Here is a 19,203-nt window from a genome sequence, read left to right as displayed (position 1 = left end):
TGGTTGCTATCACAGGCACAATCTCTGTTAGGTGAGACACTGTGTATTTCTGAATCTTGTGAAAAAAATTCTTGTCCCAAATATGTGGAGGTCTGAGTGAAATAATCAAATGGTGTAAATGTGGTTTTACACATGCTAAGCAAAGAGATCCTATATTTGATAGGCATAGGACTGGAGACAGAATCAAATCGGTAGAGGCAGAAATGTAAGAAAAAGCAATCTGGCAAACATTAAGAGCAAGGATGGTAAAGATCTTAAGGGGCAACAGAAGGAAAGATTAAAACTGTTGGACGCAGGCATTTAGAAGAGGCCCTTCGGTGAGGAGCCGCTTCTTGAGGGATCTGAGCAGAGGCAGAATAATAGGCCAAGAGGGAGGCTATTGTGGCTGCTGTCTGGGAGCGGGAGGTCCTAGAGTGGCACCAGTGAGGTGGCGTGGCCCGGAGGGCCTGCTGGTCCGAACTTGAAGAATAAAGTCTTCTCCTCTTCCACAATGGGAGAGCAAAGGGGGAACTTGGACTAGGGCACAAGAGTCAGTGCAGAACTGGCCAGGAAGGTAGAGGCAGCCACAAAGTCCTAGTAGGCTATGTCATGTCTTTACAGGAGTGAAAGTGGAACTTAGCTGGCCTGCTTCTCAGGGGAGGATGCCACAGAAGGGTGACGCCTGCTGAGAGCCAGGCCGCAAAGGCCCAGTCTGAGAACATGGTACCTCTGACGCCTCAGCGGACTCAAGGGAAATTCCCTGCATCCGAGCTTGAGAGAAATTTGTGTTTGGGATGCTGGCCTCAGAGCCTCTGGCTTATACCAGGCCGAAGTGCACACAGTGGTCACACCTTCCTTTGGATGGTGTCTTTGTACTGGTCACTCTGATGCAGGCTGACCCCTAAATTGGGGTTCAACTGGGGAGAGTTCTTGGCTTTCCTAAGGAAGGAATTTAAGAGTGAGCTGACAATGAAAGACAGCAAGTTCATGAGAGGAACAGTGTACAGTAAAACAGCTGCTCCATAGACCAAGCAGTGCTGTCTCATAGGCAGGGTAGCACAGAATAGCACTCACAGAGTGCTGGCCGGCTCTATTTATACCTACTCTACTTATATGCTAACTAAGGAGCAGGTTTTTCACAAACTTTCTGGAAAAGGTGCCAGAAGTTCCTGGAACCATCTAAGGTAGCTTCCCAGTCATTGCGGTGGCATTTGTAAACTGTCATGGCACCAGGGGTGGGGGGCGGCGGGGGCGGGCTGGGGTGTTGTCTTATGCAAATACATTATAATTCCTAGTCCTAGCTGGTTTGGGCTGGTTTCTTTGCTACATCAGCAAGGTGGTGACCAAGGCTGGGAAAACAAATCCTGCTGATGTTCTACCTCCACTCTGCAACACAGGCCCCAGGAAGGACATCTGCTTCTGTGCCCCTCTGTTCTCAGCTCTAAAGAAACATAGACGCGTGACATAGTCACGGAGTTCTTCACTTGCCACCTCATTTCTCCTTTCTGCATTTCCCTCCTCAAGTGCATGTCCTCAGGGGAATTCATCAGCTTTCAGCTGGACCCATCTCTAAGCCCTGTAGGCCATGAACTGTAGGAACATATTCATTTTTGCACATAAGCTCCGAAGACCTGTACTTAAGATTAGTCCCAAGAAACATCAGTTTCAGTGTGGCGACCGGGGGTTCAATGTGTCCACCTGCACGGATCCGGAGCGCCTTCTAAACGAGGTGCTCTAATGTGGGGCATGTTTGCGCCACATTCACTCCCAAATTACCAGTTGCTGTCTTCATTAGCTATTTGCTCATGGGAGTGTGTTGTAAACCTCAGGCTGGCTACCAGGGAAAAAAAGATGAGAATCTGCGCTTTGGAGTAATCAGACATTCCTGCCCCCCACCCCCTGGCCTGGCATTATAGGAAGTTGCCTGGCCAGCTCCAGGCAGGCCAACCTGCTCTGGCGGACGGTGAAGCACAGGGTGTGATGTTTTGTTTCGCCCCCGCTGCAGCAGTTGGATAACGCAGCTTGTATCTCTCTAACCTTCGTTTCTGCCAGGCTGGACGGCGAGCACCAGGGAATAAACAGCTGTCTGCCGTCAAAAATAACATGGGCTGTTGTGTGTGGAAAGATAGACTCTCACTAGATGGTTTTAGTTTTTAAAATCCTCCACTCTGGTCCAGGAAATCAACTGTACATCACAGAGCAGAAAGCTGCATCCACACAGCAGCTCAGTGAAGGAGGTTGAGGTTTAAGTCACAATTACTTCAACAGATGTCAGTGGCATGACTTTTTTTTTTTTTTTTTTTTTTTTTTTTTTTTTTTTTTACCGTAGGCCCAGTATAGCATCATCTAGATCAAGGAAAGAAGGAAGATCATAATTTCTCTGCACTTTACAATTTGTTTAGTCTAGGGCACCGTACCAGAGACTGTTCGGAAGAGAACCAAAACTGTCTTATGAAGAATTGTTGAAGAAATTGAGAATATTTAGGCTGAACAAGAAAAGATCTGGGGGTGCAAGGATATCCATAACAGTTATATTCAAGTATTTGAAGACTTGTCCTGTTAAAAAGAAATTAAACGTGTTTGTTGTTAGGTCATTGCCATGGCATTTGTAAACTGTCGTGGTGCCGGTGGGAGTCTTACGCAAATGCATTATGAGCTCCAAGGATAAATGAGTGAAAAGTAAAAGGAGAAAGACCTTAACTCACGGTGACAAGTTTTAATAATCAGAGATGTCTAACAATGAAAGAAGCTAGTTTTGGAGGTAATGCGTTACTCATTGCTGGGATGCATTCAAACAGCGGGAGAGCCACTGTTTATAGGCGGGCTGTGGAAAAAGCACTGTGCACTCTGGAGATGGTTCAAGGAGGTAACTCCTGAAGTCTCTTTCAGCAACCCAGGAGAATGCCTTGTAGTTGGAAGTAGTTGTCAGTAACTGCTTAATATTACATGTGTTAATGGGTGCAAAAGAAGGGGAAGTTAAAATATTAAGTTAACCCTTCTTTGGCCTTGTGAAAGCATTTGTTACTATGCATTGACCAGCAATGCTAGTTGGATTCACACATCGTAACTGTGGGTTCACACCATTAAACATTATTATCTCGACCTCACAAAGGAAAAGAATGGACCTCCTTGTAAAGCCAGATTTGGATTTCAAAGTTAAACTGAAGTTATCTTTGAGAACAATTAAAAAGGATATGTCAAAATTAAAACCATTGTTAAAATTAAAGATTTAGAAAGGTAGAATGAACTTCAGGGCTGGAAATTACTAATTTAAACAATTGTTCTCACATTTTAAACTACATAATGAGCTAAAAATTATGAAGCCTCAGAGTATAGCTGTAAAGAGTAGCATAAAACCAAAGTCAGAATGAAATGTTTTAGCTTTCAAAACTAAAAAGCAGAACAATTACTCCCTACAAAATGGTATAGGAAGAGGTTTCTGACCTCTGCTAATTGTTTTATTATTCTTCAGAGGGGCATACTGGCTGCATTTCCCAGGGTTTTCGGTAATTACACTCCATTCAATATCTGAAGAATTACAATAATTCTACATGGAATATACTTGTGCCCGTCAGATGCAAAGCCTTTAGAGAAGTGAAAAAACAACTTAAAAGTAAATTAGCAGGGAAGTTATCATAGTTACTATTTATTTCAAGGCTCCATATATCAAGGGCTAATTATACATTGTATGTTACATTTTCTGGGAGGGATTTGTGATACGTTTCTCATGCTGATCAACAGATGGACGTGTCAGTTTTTAGGATCCTTGATGAAGTGAAGTTCTAACTTTTCCAGTTGCCTCTTTGTGTGCGAAATTATCCAATGCAGGTACATGTCACTTCAGGCTTGCTGGAGTCCTCAAAGCAGTAGTATTCAGTGAGGTATTATGATGCTCGCAGATAATATATTTGTAAGGCCTTGACTCATCTGTGATTTTTTTTAACGCTACGTAAGCTTTCTCAAAGTCATTTTCTTATACTTTGGCAAGTCAAGGGTCCATGAGAGAAGAAAGGGATGACTGGAATTACCTAGCTGCTCAGAGATCGGGGAGTCTCTTTCCCTGGATGGAACCTTATCAGTTTTCTGCTAGTGTTGTAATTAATCTGTTATCTCTACGGGACCCCCCTTTAGAGCTTGAGCAGGAAGGTGTCCTGAAACATACATAGTGACAGGAGTGCCAGCTACTGTTCAAATACCATGACATTCTGGCTAAGAAATGGAGCGTCGGCCTCACCAGTGTTTTTCCCCAGGGGACGGGAGTCTCTGTTTCTGTCCATTTTCTTTTCTCTTTTCTTTTGTTTTTAATTGAGCTCAGCACAAAAGATTCCCTTTTAAGTCTTTATTGCAACCAAAACTTTACAAAGAAATTAAGGTGATCACTTAGTGACATTTTAAAAGGTCAGATAAATTACAGTCTGTCCACTTGGTTGAATACATGCTTTTAAAAAAATGTTTTAAAATGCAAATGGCATGGAAAATAGTCACAATGCAATGTGAAAATTTCAAATCAAAATGAAATATATATGTACTCTAGGAATTCAAATTTTTTGAAAATGTTTTTTTATATTTTAAATATAAGAAGGCTATGTAATGAAATATTAACAAGATTACTCTGAAGTAATATTCTAAGTGATTTTTACTTTGCTCTTAACATTTTCTGTATTTTCTGAATTTCTAAGATGCTTATATGTTAGTGTTATAATCAGAAAGGAAGAAAGAAGGGAATCAAAAAATTAGGATTAACATTAAAATACAAACTTTGGCTGGAAGATTAGAGAGGTCAGTAATACAGAATGTGTAGCAAAAGTGTAAAGGTAGAATATTTTGACTTGCTGTTCAGTCAATATAATCTCATACCTCATTAGTGACTCTTATTTACTGTGAGGAACTTGACAAGCTAACCTTTCTCCAAATCTAGGATAGTTACAGATTCTCTTACAAATTCATGGCAACCACAAGAAAGGATGGTGAAAAAGCATTAATGTATAGTCTCAGGCATGATAGATGCTTTTTTTTTTTTTTTTGAGACGGAGTCTCGCTGTTTCCCCAGGCCAGAGTTCAGTGGCTGGATCTTGGCTCACTGCAAGCTCCACGTCCCAGGTTCACGCCATTCTCCTGCCTCAGCCTCCCGATTAGCTGGGACTACAGGCGTCCGCCACCACACCCGGCTAATTTTGTTTTTGTATTTTTAGTAGAGACGGAGTTTCACTGTGTTAGCCAGGATGGTCTCGATCTCCTGACCTCGTGATCCACCCGCCTCGGCCTCCCAAAATGCTGGGATTACAGGCGTGAGCCATCACGCCCGGCCAATAGATGCTTTTTACATCATGGGGAACATGCCAACAATTATGAGAGTTACGCCATTAATATTCCTGACCTAAAAATGCCTTGTGTGTGAGTGGGTACCCCTTTGAAATAATTAAACAAGTTATACATCAATTAGTTGCCTTCAAATAGTCAACATCTCAGAACATGTCATTTCTCATGGTATCAAGTATTGCAGAAATCAATAATGGTTTATTTTCCTTTTTGGATTGTACTCTACGCTTACTTGAATTTCTATCTTTCTTTTTTCTATATTCCTTTTAGCGCATGATTGCAAATACGGCCAGAACAGTGAGATACTACAGGAGCCAACCCTTCAGTAAGTTAAGTGCTGCCACCTCTGGATGTTGGTGATTAAGGTCTTCTTAATGAGGCCATTGAGACACCCTCGGAGCCTGGGAACTATCTGACTGTGTCAGAGACACTTTGGACCATGAATTCCATGAGATAGGGGCCTTGAGTGTAAAGACGATTTTTGCTGTTTTAAACTAGAACATATTTACATTGTTGTGAAACTAGAAAATAACCATAGGAATATTATTTTGTGAATGAATTTAAAGAGAATTAATTTGCTCTATCCAGTGTGACTGGAGACAACTCAAGCACGACTGCCAACAAATCCTGCCTCAAACCAACTCTCTTTGTGACTCATTGCTCCATGTTGAGAAACTCACATCAGCCCTTGCTAACTCAGTTCAGTCATTTATAAACTAGGAAAGATAATATTTATTGTCTTTCAGGGTGTTGCAAGAATGCATTAATGTTTATAGCACATTCGTAAAAGGTCCTATAACAGGATTTCATATTATATTTCTAGTATTCCCACATGAATTTGAGGTGCTCTTTTAAAACCTGAACATGTATCACAAGAACTGGTATAATACTTTAATATAAAAAGATTACTAATAATAAGTAACAATTTTAGTCTGTTGGGAGTTAAATTGCATCATAGCACTGGATGGTCATACTAGACCAGTGCTACTGTTTCTTCTGGGCTGGGACTTTGGTGGTGGGGATGGAGCTTTGGCTCCCTCAGTCTGGTGTGGAAATGACAAGGTGAACACTAAACGTTTTTGCTAAGTTCATTGTGTGAGTCACTTGAGGAAATTTGTCTCATTAACTCGGGATGACACTATGACATAAACATGAATCTGAGGCCGCCAGTACCATCTCCTCCAATAAACCCAGTGCTGAGAGACTACGATGCTCTTGTTTTATTAGTCAGAGTTGTTTGCTCTTCCTAGTGCAGGACTGGCTCATGGCCAGGTTTGCTAACATGGGACACCAGGACTACTAAGTGTTCATTTTTTAATGAATAGGGAGGAAAATCTAAGAAAATAATCTTGATTTGGGGAGCAACTGATTCAAATGATTGTGCCTTCTCTGACTTCCAAAATGTGAATAGTCTTGCACATCATCAACTATTCTTATGTAGATTCAGCCAGAAATAAAGTGTCTCATATGTTTTCATCATTAATTTACTTCATGTTTAAAGATATGATCATAAAGCAGTTGTACAAGTGAAAACAAGAATAGATAAGTGACACCATTGACAACCGGAGTTTATGATCCCAGATCCATGGACTTTCCATAGCAGGGATCAAGGGGGCCCTGAAATTATATGCCAAATCTTGTGTGCCCAGGGGGGTTTCTAGCCGTAAGAAGGTTTTCAGTGAGGTTCAAGAACCACAAAATAATGTATTTTGTTCTATGAGCCTCTTTGCAAGTAAATCTTGCATTCTCCTATGTCTCCTCCTAGAGAAGCCAAGGGGAACATTTATTTAAAAAGAAAAACTCCACTGCATTTGTTGAAGTTATCAGTAATGTCTGGTAAACAACAGCTGCTCAGCTCTGAAGTCAACAATCTATAGATAAAGCTATAGGAATAGATTCACAAACACTGTGGGAATGTGTACAATGTAATTACAGTATATTGTACATGTAGAGTACACTGCCAGTGAGAAGTGGAGGAAATTAAACACAATGTGCTCTGCAGTTCGCTGTGGTATTATTTCTATGTGATAATTATACTGATGAGTTTCTTCTCACAGGGGGCAGGGGCATGTATGTCTTCTTTCTGCTTTTCTGCGTTCAGACCTGCAACACTCCCCTTCACCCCTTGTGCAGATGGCATTCTAACTGTCTTTGGGAGTGCTGTGTGGATCTAGCAGGAGCAACTAGACTACAGAAGGCAGTGTACTGTGGTGAAAAGAACCCTGGTCAAGAGCCAGGGTCTGGCTCTGCCACTCCGGTGTCCCCTTAGACCAGAGGTCCTACCCAGTGAGGCATGAAATGAAGGTGGCCCACAGAGGTGTTGGGTCTAAAGAGAGCATTTTTCCCCCTTTTCTTTTGAAATAATGTCACCATTTTAAAATCGGGAGAATTCACAAAGAAGAAATCCATATTTCCCATTTCTTAAGGAAGATCTGGCAACTCTAGACACAGATTCCCCCGTGGCAGCAACATGCAAAAGCCAGGTCATCACTTCCGGAGGGACCTGTGTTTCCAGTTCACCACCTTCCAGTCTGGCTTTCCTCATTCATGTACGTTCCCTGCGAGGGCTAAGTGCTTTGGCTCATCATTCAGCCCTGATCTTCATGAAATCAGTTAACCTCAGTTGCTCACATGCTTGAGATGTGCATCAGAATAGAATGGTAGTTAAGTTTTCAGAGCAAATAGCATCAAAGAATCAAAGGTCTAGCAGAAGTCATAACTTCAGCCTGTGAGTTGGGTTTTTTTCTGAATATGGACAGCCTCTAAGAACATACAATCTGTGTAGTAATGCTGTGTACTGTGTGCAAGTAAAGAGGGGAGTCAGGACTCTGTAGTCTCACTGGTTTGCTTCAGTTTGGCCCAGATGTTAAGCACTTTTGTGAGAGGCTAATGAAAACTGTGTCTTTTGACGTTAGTCTTCATCTGGATCAAATGAGGCAGAGACACAAAGTGTGAGACACAGAGACCTCTGGAAAGGGAAACAATTTTAATCTATACCCAGGGGCTATCAGACAGATGCTTCCCTTTTAATTTGGTGCCATTTTTTTTTTTTTTACAACGTGCAATTCAAAGGAGAATGATCAAAAGAGGTGATTTCAGGGAAGAAAAGAAAATTGGAGGGTAGGAAGGAGATGGAACAACCAAGCGGAAACGTTTCAATGATTGTGGTGTGTTGAAAGGTCTTGAGGGAACCCAGGAACCTACGATAAATGTAATAAATAATTGGAGAAGTAAGACTGTATCTTATATACATATATTACACAATGCCAATTCTGCGCTTTCCTCTTTCAACAGATCCTGATGCAGCTCAAGCTAATAAGAACCATCAGGATGTCCGGAGTTATGTACGGCAATTAAATGTGATTGACAACCAGAGAACTTTATCACAGATGTCACACAGATTAGAGCCTCGTCGACCATAGACATTTCAAATGCCCAGAGCAACAGTCTGTCTCCAGTCCACAATCTTTCAAAAATGCCATTTATGCTACTACTGACTGTATTGCCACTAGAGAATTCCACAAAACAAGCAAAAACACATCCTGAGACACCTCAGGGCTGCATTCAGCTTACCAGCTACCTGGCAAGAGAAGGAATTATTTGACTTGCCTAAAGCTTACACACTCTAGCTTAGGAATCCCCAGTTTGTGGTTACCCTGTTTCATTTCCACTTCTGCCATCTTCTCTGCTGAAGTGTTGAATAAGGCCCACGTGCAGAGTTTGGTAGAAATACCCTTGTCAAGAGAACTAGCAAGCCCCTGACATTTGTTTCTAAGAGTGTTTATGGGATGAGATGTGCTACAAATGGGATAGATTTGGATAAAATTTTAACTCAACATCTTGATTTGGAGCATGGGGTTTGGGGAAGGTGTTGAGGAATCTATAGAAGTCCAAATTATAGATTGTATTCTTCCATCTTCATCATCTTACCTCTGAAGGAATAGAGCCTGACCACATTATTATGGAACATTATGGCTGTTTATGTAATTTAGGGAGGACTGGTCTGTAATTTCTGAATGATATATAGAATAATATTTATGTTTACAATGTAACTTTTCAAAATTTACAAATCAGGATTATATACATAAGAATTCCACTAAGAAATGTCAAGGTTCTTAAATTTGCCAGCGTTAAAGTAGAAAATAATATTTCAGAAGAGCACAATATGCACAAAACATTTTTCAAAATTGAAATATTTTCCTGGGCATTAAAAACCCTTGTACTGTTGGCTACAAATTTATTGTACCTGATGAAAAAATATTTTCTGGACTTAAAAGTTATTACAAATATCTTAATTTTCAGCAATTGTTTTGCACTTTCAAAGATTGTAAATAGTTCATTCAATCAATGGTATAGAGTTATTTATTTGCTACATAATAGATATTGTGCCAAATAATTACTTTTTATTTATTTTATTTAGTATGTAATTTTGAAGTACATTTTTTTTCCTGTTTTCACAATTAGACTACATTTAATGTGTAGGAATTGTATGTATGTATATCTTCTGTAAATAACATCTAGTATCTTCACTAAATATAATTGTTGACAAGAAATGATTGTGTTTGTCTCAATTCCTATAATATGAAAGGGATAACCATTTGGTATGGTGGGGGTATTGGATCTTTTAATGACACAAAATTCACACACTATAAAATTCATTCTTTTAAAGTGTAGAATCCTGTGATTTTTAGTATATTTACAAAGTTGTATAGGTAACCATCATCAGTATCTAACTTCAGAGCATTCTCCTCATCCCTAAAAGAAACTCTGAACTCATTAGCAGTCACTCCTCATTCTTCTCTCCCTCCAACCTCTGGCAACCACGAATCTGCTTTCTTTGTCTTTAGATTTACTCTGGATGTTTCATATGAGTGGAATCATACAGTATGAGGTTTTGTGTCTGGTTCCTTTCACTTAGCATAATGTTTTCAAGGTTGACCATATTATAGCTTGTACCAGTACTTCATTTATTTTTATGGTCACATAATATTCCATTCCATAAATATACCACATTTTGTTTATCCATTTGTCAGTTGACAGACATTTGTCTGTTGTGTTCACTTTTCAGCAATTAGGAGCATTGCTGGTCTGAAGGGGCACTGGATTTTAGAGCTTCCTGGTGTGGGGCCTCATGCCATTTCTCAGTGATTTAAGTACTTAGCAAATATTTGATGAAGAGATATCCAAAGTTCTTTAAATTCCAGACATGCCTCTATTTTTTTAATAAGTCAGCATTTTCCAAAGCATGTTCCAGCCTATACTAGTCTCACAAGTTCACATACTGTCCCTCCAAAAACAAACACACACATGCAAAGCCAAAAACAAAACCAAGATTCTATCCTCAAATAAAGTTGGGGAACACTGCATAATATACCCCATTCATAGAAATGATTGCCAGTATTCACTAACACGTTAAAGGTTCTGAGAAGTCCTATTGAAATCCCTTTTAACATCCCACAATTGAAGTCCACTTTGAGAAATGCCACAGCAGGCAAATGCCTCTCTGTGTTCATTCATATACAATTTCAAGGTCCCCAGAACCAGAGGTGGTGTTTTGTGCAGTATTACACCTGCCGCTGGAGGCAAGTGCAGTGCCTGGGATTTACTAGACAATAAAAGAAGGTCACTCAATAAATTTTCTTGAAATCATTATCGTTCAGTATTTCACTATCTGATAGACTCAATGTCAGCTGCAAAAATTTCACTTTTATATATTTTCCTTTATATATCATGTATAGTTTCTTTTCTAGATAATTTACAACGATGATGAATGAAGCTGGGAGCCCATTCCTGCGGCATCCTTGTTCTTGTTTTGCTCGTCTTTATTCCTACTTTACTGAAAGCTAGCATCCTGTATACAGCAGCACTTTTCCCCAATTCCATGGTGACTGCCAACTTATGATCTTATTTTAATGCAGTTTCAACATTATTTAAAATTGATACATATTCCCCTATGTATGTTCCCCTTGTTCTTCCACGTGAGAATAACTTATTGCACTTAATAAAGATAAGAAATTTTTTATTATTTCTAGCTTCTTCGAAAATGCATTAAACTGCATTATTGAAGGTAGCAGTGGTAAAATAATAGAATTCACACTCTAAAAATGTAGAGTAGTAGCCAAGCAACCCTTCCTGAGGCAGGAGATGCAGTTAATATTTTAAAAGTTGCAAACAAGCCAAAAGAAAATGAGATGCCTACAGGGTCACAAGAAGGATAATGAGGTTTGCTGGAAGATGTGAAAAAGAAGAATGTTTTTACCAAAAGCGCCTGTAGAAAATTATACATTTGAGTATTTAACATACCTACTTAGCAAGGTCATTGGCATAGTGTATGGGAGCTAAGCTTTTCCAGCAATTTTTGAATGCCACGCAGGTTAAATATACTCCTCCTGAACACAGGAAGGAAGAAAATACCATGTCCTCTGAAGATATGATTGCAGATCAATGACTATCAGTATGAGAAAATTAAACAGAGTGTCATTTTAGTTTCGAATTGTGCTCCAAATAACAAAAAAAATCAGCCTGGAATATGCAGTGTGGTAAAATGAACCCCTACCTCGAATAGCTTTCCTTTTACTGTCAATCTAGAATGCCTTACATCTCTTGCTTTAGAGTAATCTTAATCTGTCCTACCTTGAAAATTGTGGTATTAGATGAACAGTTACCTTATCCCTTACTTCTAAACTAGAAAAAAGCCTTTGATTTAGGTATTGTCAGTCACTTTTCTATTCATTCATTCATTCATTCATTCATTCATTTTCATTCATAGAAAATAATGATTGAGCTGCTTACTGAGTGCCAGGCCCTCTGTGGACACAGAACTCAATGGTGAGGACAACTAGGGAAGGTCCCTGTTCTCCTGGGGCTTATCGTTCAGTGGAGGAGACAGAGGTTAATCAACTAATGATTTGAACAAATAAATACAAAAATGCTTCTGGCTGGGCGCAGTGCCTCATGCGTGTAATCCAAGCACATTGGGAGGCCGAGGCGCGTGGATCACAAGGTCACGAGATCAAGACTATTCTGGCCAACATGGTGAAAACCCATCTCTACCAGAAATACAAAACTTAGTTGGGCATGGTGGTGCACGCCTGTAGTCCCAGCTACTTGGGAGGCTGAGGAAGGAGAATCACTTGGACCTGGGAGCCGAGATCACACCATTGCACTCCAGCCTGGCAACAGAGCAAGACTCTATCTCAAAAAAAAAAAAAAAAAAAAGAATGCTTCCAAGGAAAGATATGGTGTTGCAAGGGCATGTAATAAGGGGATTTAATCTGATCAGAGGCAAGGAAATGTTCCCTGTTAAAGTGACAGTTGAGCTGAGCTCTGAAAGATGTGAGTGCTGGCTAAGCAGAGAGAGCAGGAGAATGTGTTCTAAGCAGGAAGTAACATTGGCAATAAGGGACAGCAAGCTCACTGTGGCCAACAGAGATCGAAGGAGACAGCATTTCCAGATGTGCTGGAGAGCTAAGAAGGGTCCAGAGCATGTAAGGCCTATGCAGACCTTTGAGTGGGAAGTCATTGAAGAACTTGAGACAGGGCGTTGCATTTCCAATGGTGAGCCCTTGAACGGCAGGGCCACTGCTTTCTGTGTACCACTCTGCCCAGGACACTTGGTAAGGGCCATCCCTAATTCCTTAATTACTTTATTATGAAGGCTTAAAGGTAGAGCAGAGTAAGCTGTGGAGAATGCAAGCATTCAAAAGCAGTAGTGGACCTAGACACCCATACAGACCAACATCATCCCTTCTCCTAAGTCCACACTGGGCCACTTTTTAATTTTTTATTGTGATAAAAGATATACAACATACAATTTACCACTTAAAGCCTTTTTGAGAAAATAATTCAGTGGCATTTAGTACATTCACCTTGTTGTACAGCCATTGCTGCTATCCATCTCTAAAACTTTTTCAACATTCCAGACTGAAATTCTGTGCCCATCAAACATTAGCTCCCCATTTTTCCTTCCCTCCAGCCCTTGGTAACCACTATTCTTTTATCTCTATGAATTTGCCTATTTTCGGGACTTCACATAGGTGGAATCAAACAATATTTGTCCTTTTGTGTCTGGGTTGTTGCACTCAGCTTAATGTTTTCAAGGTTCATCCAAATTGTAGCGTGTACCAGAATTTCCTTCCTCTTTAAGGCTGCATAGAATTCCATTTTATGTCGATTCCACATTTTGTTTGTCAATTTATCTGTTCAAGTCCCAACTTTTCAATTATTTGGGGTATATACTAAGAAGTAGGATTGCTGAATCATATAGCAATTCTGTTTAATGTTTTAGGGAACTGCCATACTGTCTTCCACAGTGGCTGTACCATTTGATGGGCTACATTGGACATAGCTCATAATTACCTGCATCATTTCCAAAATTGCCAATGTATGGTACAGCAGTTGAGAGAAGGAGTGGCCAGGGGACCCAGGGCTCAGTATGTGGGTATCCAAGCAAGTAGCAGGGAGCAGGCAGGCTTCATTTACCAGTGTCCTGTCTGTCAAGCCAGGACTGCTTACAAGACAATCACAGCCCCTGAACCTTTGTCCTTGCTGCCCTGTGGGGTGATGCACCACACTCCTGCTGCCTGTGGTCTGACACTGCAGGATAGGAAGACTGAAGGGAATGTTTCCAACCCCCAGAGAATAAGGGCGTGGGAATGGGAAATGTGGCCACTTTGCTTGGGCTCCTTTGCATGTGCTTGTCAGGCAGCTAGGGAAGGTCAAGGATGTTGCTACAGGAAGCCAGGATCTTTGTTCCTGGGACAATTCAAACTTAGAAAGATAGTGGCCAAAGCCCTGCTCTAAAGGGAAGTAAGCACAAGGCACTATGGGCTTATGGGCTCTGACATTTGCCTCCAGATTTGAGGAAGAAAGAGAGCCTAGACCCAGGGCATGCGAGAGCTGCCTGATTCCATCCCAGTCTCCTTCCTGTGTCTTCCTCTGGGAGGGTTCTGACTCTTCCTAGCCAGAGAAAACTCAGAAAGAGTGGAATTCTGTAATAGGAGGACCAGTACAAGAGAAACATGAGAGCAAAAGTTGGGGTAAACCTCTTCAGAACAGGTTTTTGCAGCACCTGAGACAACAAGAGGCCTGGAAAACCTGCATCAGGTCTCCATCTATTTCCTTAGCCAGAGACAGGTGGCAAAAGCCTCCAGGTGATAACATCAAGGACCTGGCAGGAATGGAGGAGAATCGATGATTTCAGTCAGGAGTCCTGATATTTTAGGACAGAGGGACAGATTGATGATTCAGTCTCCCCAGCAGGGAGAAGGGCTTGAGGTAAGGAGACACAGAAGTTCTTGGGGAACATGTTCTGCACTAGCCAAGGTGTGGTAACTTTAGAATAATAAAGAGGTTGTTCAGGGTTATCAGTGAGTTTATCAGTTGCTGTGTGTATTAGGGTTATCCAGAGAAATAGAACCAATAGAATGAGCTTTAAGGGAGATTTATTATAGGGGATTGGCTTACATGATTATGCAGACTGGCAAGTCCAAAATGCACTGTGTGGACTGACAGCCTGGAGACCCAGCAAAGCCGATGGTGCAGTTCTAGTCTGAAGGCCGGCAAGTGGAGACCCAGGAAGGCTGGTGGGGCAGATGAAGTCCAAAGGCAGAGTCTTCTGGAGCATTTCCTCTTGCTGAAGGAGGCCAGTCGTTTTGTTCTATTCAGGTGCCTTTAATGGATTAGATGAGACCAATCTACGTTATGGAGAGCAGTCTGCTTTACCCACAGCTCACCAATTTAAATGTTAATCTCATTGAAAAACACCCTCCACCTTGACAAAATTAACCATCACACTGTATAATAAACCACTCTAAATTGTAGTGACTTAAAACCACAAGCTTTAAATCAACAACCATGAACCATGAGTTGATGGGTTAACTGGACAGTTCTGCCATCTGAGCCAGACTTAGCAGATCAGGGCTGGACTCAGGCATGTATCTGTGGTCAGCTGGTCTAGGATGGCCTCAGAAGGAATGGCTTGTTTCTGTTCCATATAGTCTCTCACTCCCCAACCAGCTATCCTGGGTTTCATCACTTGTTGGCTGGGAAGGGTTCCCAGGAAGCAAGAGGATAAACAAGAGCTCTGGAGGCCCAGGTTCAGAACTGGTGCTCCAAGAGGACACTATGACTTCCGCAGCACTTTGCTGACCAAAGTGGTCAAGAGGATAGCCAAGAGTCAAAGAGTAGAGAAAGAATTCTGTATCGTGATGTCTGGCACTACCAAGTCATATCATCAAAGTTGTGAATATAAGGAGGGGAAAACTGTTGCCATTTTCACAAACCATCTACTAGAGTAAGGGCAGCACATAATGGGAGTGGCTGGAAGGTCCACTGCTCTTGTCTGAGGAGAGTTTTTCAGGCGTGGTGCAGCCAGCTGTTGAAAGTGCTTCTCCAGGGTGACTCTATTAGCTCCTGGGGAAGCAGCAGGACTAGCAGAAGGACAACCAGCTTGAAGATCAGGCAGACCTGGGTTTGACTCAATCAGGGCCACCTCCAGTATAGACAGCAACTTTGTGTGTATTAGGCAAGAGTCAACCCTTGTCTCCATTGGCACTGCCTCACAGAGAGCTCCTCCTCAACCAGGCTTCGTGTTGTGTGTGTTGTGGCCTACACTGTTGTAATGTGATAGCCCTCAGCTGTGAACTTTGCTCTTTTACCTCTTTGAGCTTCATTATCTACATCTGCCAATGGGAATGACAACACCTGCCTCACAAAAGCTGGGGAGTCCTAAATGAGTGAAGGTGTAGAAAGTGTCTGGCATACTGAGTGCTTGGTGCTCAAGAAATATTAGTGCCTTTCCTGCCTCTCAGCTATAATGAGAGGCCACAGAAAGAGGTGCTTTAGAACATTCAAGGATGCCTGAGAGTCTTCAGCCAAACCAAATATGAAAGGATGGAAAAGGAGAGAAAGTTATGTGGTGGCTTTAAGTCATTGAAAGTGACTTGGGCTAGAGAGGCAGTTTAGGAGTTCTATCAGATGTCTGTCCTTTGTATTTCAAACTTGGGTTACACCAGTTTTGCAAAGTTTTTGCTGCAATAATTGTACCAAGATACCATATTTTTGTATAGGCGCAACTAAAAAGTTATTTGCAGCAGAATAGAAAACATTTCAAATTACTGAATAAAAGAAAGGAGAAGTGAAAATAGAATAAAAGACTCATGCTCCTTAACAATAGATAAAATATTCATATATGAAAGAGTAGACCAGAAACGAAGCCAAAATCTAACACAACTCATATAGACATAGATCATGCCAGAAATTAGATTTTAGCCTAAACTGGGTGTTCATTTACATGCTCAGTCTATCTTGCCTAGAAACAATTATGCCTTGTTACGAGATGCCTCCTAAGAAAGTAGCTCTTCATTAGCAGTCCTAATCTTCCCCCACCTAGTACTCAGAAGCCATTGTAAAAATCCATTTATATTTCTGGCTTCAGAAATTAAATTGTAGGTATAAGCCAAAGTGTACATTAAATTAGGGATTATTATTTGTGGCACTCTATGTGAGCCAGGTGATGCTGGGCCATTTTAATTAAGAATTCGTTTTCAATAACAACACAAGCAAATGAATAACATTAAGTCAATATTGAAACAGTCGTGGGTGGAGGGGATTATGGGAATAACTGTGATACTCAGTTGTATTATAGGCTTATTGTGTAGAGTTCATTTATGCATTAGAAAAAAACATCTTTGCAGCAACTGAAGAAAGTCTGTAGCATGGGGCAGGGAAATCTTTTGAGCACGATGAGATGGTTGCCAGGGGAAAAATAGAGGAAGTCCTGTACTTGTTTTTTAAATTAGAAGAAAAGCAAGGTCAGTAAGGAACACAGAGTTTTAAGTACAGAGTTTTCTGAATGTTGACCTTGGAAGAGAATTTTCTGGGCTATTTACTGGTTCAGTAATCAGTGCTTTTTGTCTGCCAGTTCTTCTGCCATTTATTGAGCACCCACTATGTGCCAGTTACATACACAAAGCATTTTATTCTAAATACCTAAGAAACGAAAAGTTTCACTATTTACTGATGAAGAAACACTGAGAGAAATGAAATGTCTTGCCCGAGGTCACATACTTGGATTATGAAAGAGGTTGGGATCTCAAACAAAGCACATCTGATTCCAAGGCATATGTTGTTAACTATGAGGCTCACTGTCTGCCTAGCTTCTCGTCCCCAAGAGGACTGATTATTCAGGCTTTTGATGCCGCAAAATAAAAATAACAGATAGGAGTTCAAGAACCAAAGCATGAGATTAATTTTGCCAAAATATAGTAAGTGAGGTTTTAGGAAAGTGATTTGGAGTATTTGTTTCTAAAGTTTTATCTTTAAAATAAAAGTGTTTATGTATGTATATGAATCCCTTCATAAATATCCCACAAATCATATATATGCCATGTATCAGTTACGGAAAGATTTTACTCAGGAAATCACAGTTATTTGTATTCACCATAAGGGATTCACTCACATCCAAGAAGGAACTTCAGTTGTATTTGAAATGGTTTATCTCTTAAAATACACATGATTGGCCCATATATGTTTTCATATTATTCTCTGTACTTTATTTCATTAGAAATTGACTCCACTGAAATCAAAGCATTCTTGAACTCTGTGTATTTACTGAATATTTTGAAGAAAACATAGGCAAGGGCGTTTCATTATAGAACTCAAGAGTATTTCATTTTAACAGGTCCTCATTGGATATATCTTGTCTGGAACTCCTTCTCCTCTGCTGCCAGTCATATGGTCTCCTTTTTCTATTCCCAATTCTCTCCACCCTCTCTAGTTTGCAGATCATTCTTGGGGACCCTAGGTCATGTTTTCTTTTTTATGCAGACCACTTTAATCTTCTCATAGCTTCTGACTCCAAACTTGAAAATCTCTACTTGGGCTGAGGATGAAGGTATTGTCTGCACTGAGCAAACAGAAGACTCTCCTATTACCAAGGTCCCTTATCTTTAGAGTGGTGCTATCAAACTAAAAAATAGGAACCACAAAAACTGTTATGATAAAAAAATAGATTAAATAATCTTATTTAAAACCAAAACTGGGCCTGGCGCAGTAGCTGGTGCCTGTAATCCCAGCACTTTGGGAGGATGAGGAGGAAGGATTGCTTAAGACCAGGACTTTGAGACCAGCCTGGGCAACATAGGGAGACCCTATCTCTACAAAAAATTAAAAAATTAGCTGCACCTGATGGCAAGCACCTACAGTCCTAGCTACTTGGGAGGTTGAGGTGGGAAGATTGCTTGAGCCCAGGAGTTTGAAGTTACAGCGACCTATGACCTTGCCACTGCACTCCAGCCTGGGTGACAGAGTGACACCCTGCCTCAGAAAAACAAACAAAATAAAAATAAATATATATAAAAATAAAACCAAACTGGTGAAAGCTCCTTCTGCCTCCTCAGGATGAATGTCATAATTTACATCAGGAGCAGCAAATATGTTTCCTGTTTAGGTTGGTGCAAAAGTAATTGTGGGTTTTGCCATTGCACCAACCTAATTCATTTCAGAGCCTGGTAGGAGAGAAAAAGAAAGGAAGACCAAAACTTCCAAGCCTTCTCTAGCTCTGCTGTATCCAAGCACACTTTCAGCAGAGGATCCATTCATGGAAATAGGAGCCTAATAAGTCATCGCCATTCCATCTGGAGACAAATTCACAGCATACATGTTAACATTACTCTTCCTTTCTCTTCAAATCCTCTAAGTTGTAATAAACTTAGGGGATAGTTTTTCTTCCCAGCTACTTAAAAAAATATATATATACACATACACACACACACACACACACACACACACACACACACACACACATATATATATAATTTTAAATCTTATTTTTTATTTTTGAGACGGAGTTTTGCTCTTGTTGCCCAGTCTGGAGTGCAATGACATGATCTCGGCTCACCACAG

The 19,203-nt window shown here is 40.7% G+C and overlaps 2 protein-coding genes across 8 annotated transcripts in view; one reads left to right on the top strand and one right to left on the bottom strand.

Annotated features, from left to right (window-relative positions):
• Nucleotides 1-9,851, top strand: part of RAPGEF4 (Rap guanine nucleotide exchange factor 4) — a 326,385-nt gene extending 316,534 nt beyond the window's left edge. For all 7 annotated transcript variants that reach the window (XM_017856973.1, XM_017856976.1, XM_017856974.1 and 4 more), the window contains 2 exons: nucleotides 5,569-5,623; nucleotides 8,593-9,851. In XM_017856973.1, coding sequence (XP_017712462.1) covers nucleotides 5,569-5,623; nucleotides 8,593-8,720 — 183 coding nt within the window. In that variant the 3' untranslated portion in view covers nucleotides 8,721-9,851. The remainder of the gene's footprint in view (nucleotides 1-5,568; nucleotides 5,624-8,592) is intronic.
• Nucleotides 9,852-18,880: 9,029 nt separating this feature from the next.
• Nucleotides 18,881-19,203, bottom strand: part of LOC108518523 (translation initiation factor IF-2-like) — a 17,751-nt gene continuing 17,428 nt past the window's right edge. Inside the window, exon 5 of the mRNA XM_017856955.1 lies at nucleotides 18,881-18,935. Within this exon, the coding sequence (XP_017712444.1) occupies nucleotides 18,881-18,935 (55 nt within the window). The remainder of the gene's footprint in view (nucleotides 18,936-19,203) is intronic.

This window comes from Rhinopithecus bieti, unplaced genomic scaffold, assembly GCF_001698545.2.
Source record: "Rhinopithecus bieti isolate Rb0 unplaced genomic scaffold, ASM169854v2 scaffold_43749, whole genome shotgun sequence".
In the NCBI taxonomy this organism is placed as follows: Eukaryota; Metazoa; Chordata; class Mammalia; order Primates; family Cercopithecidae; genus Rhinopithecus; species Rhinopithecus bieti.
The sequence above is the reverse complement of the archived record's forward strand: the minus strand, read 5'-3'. Positions and strand labels throughout refer to the sequence as shown.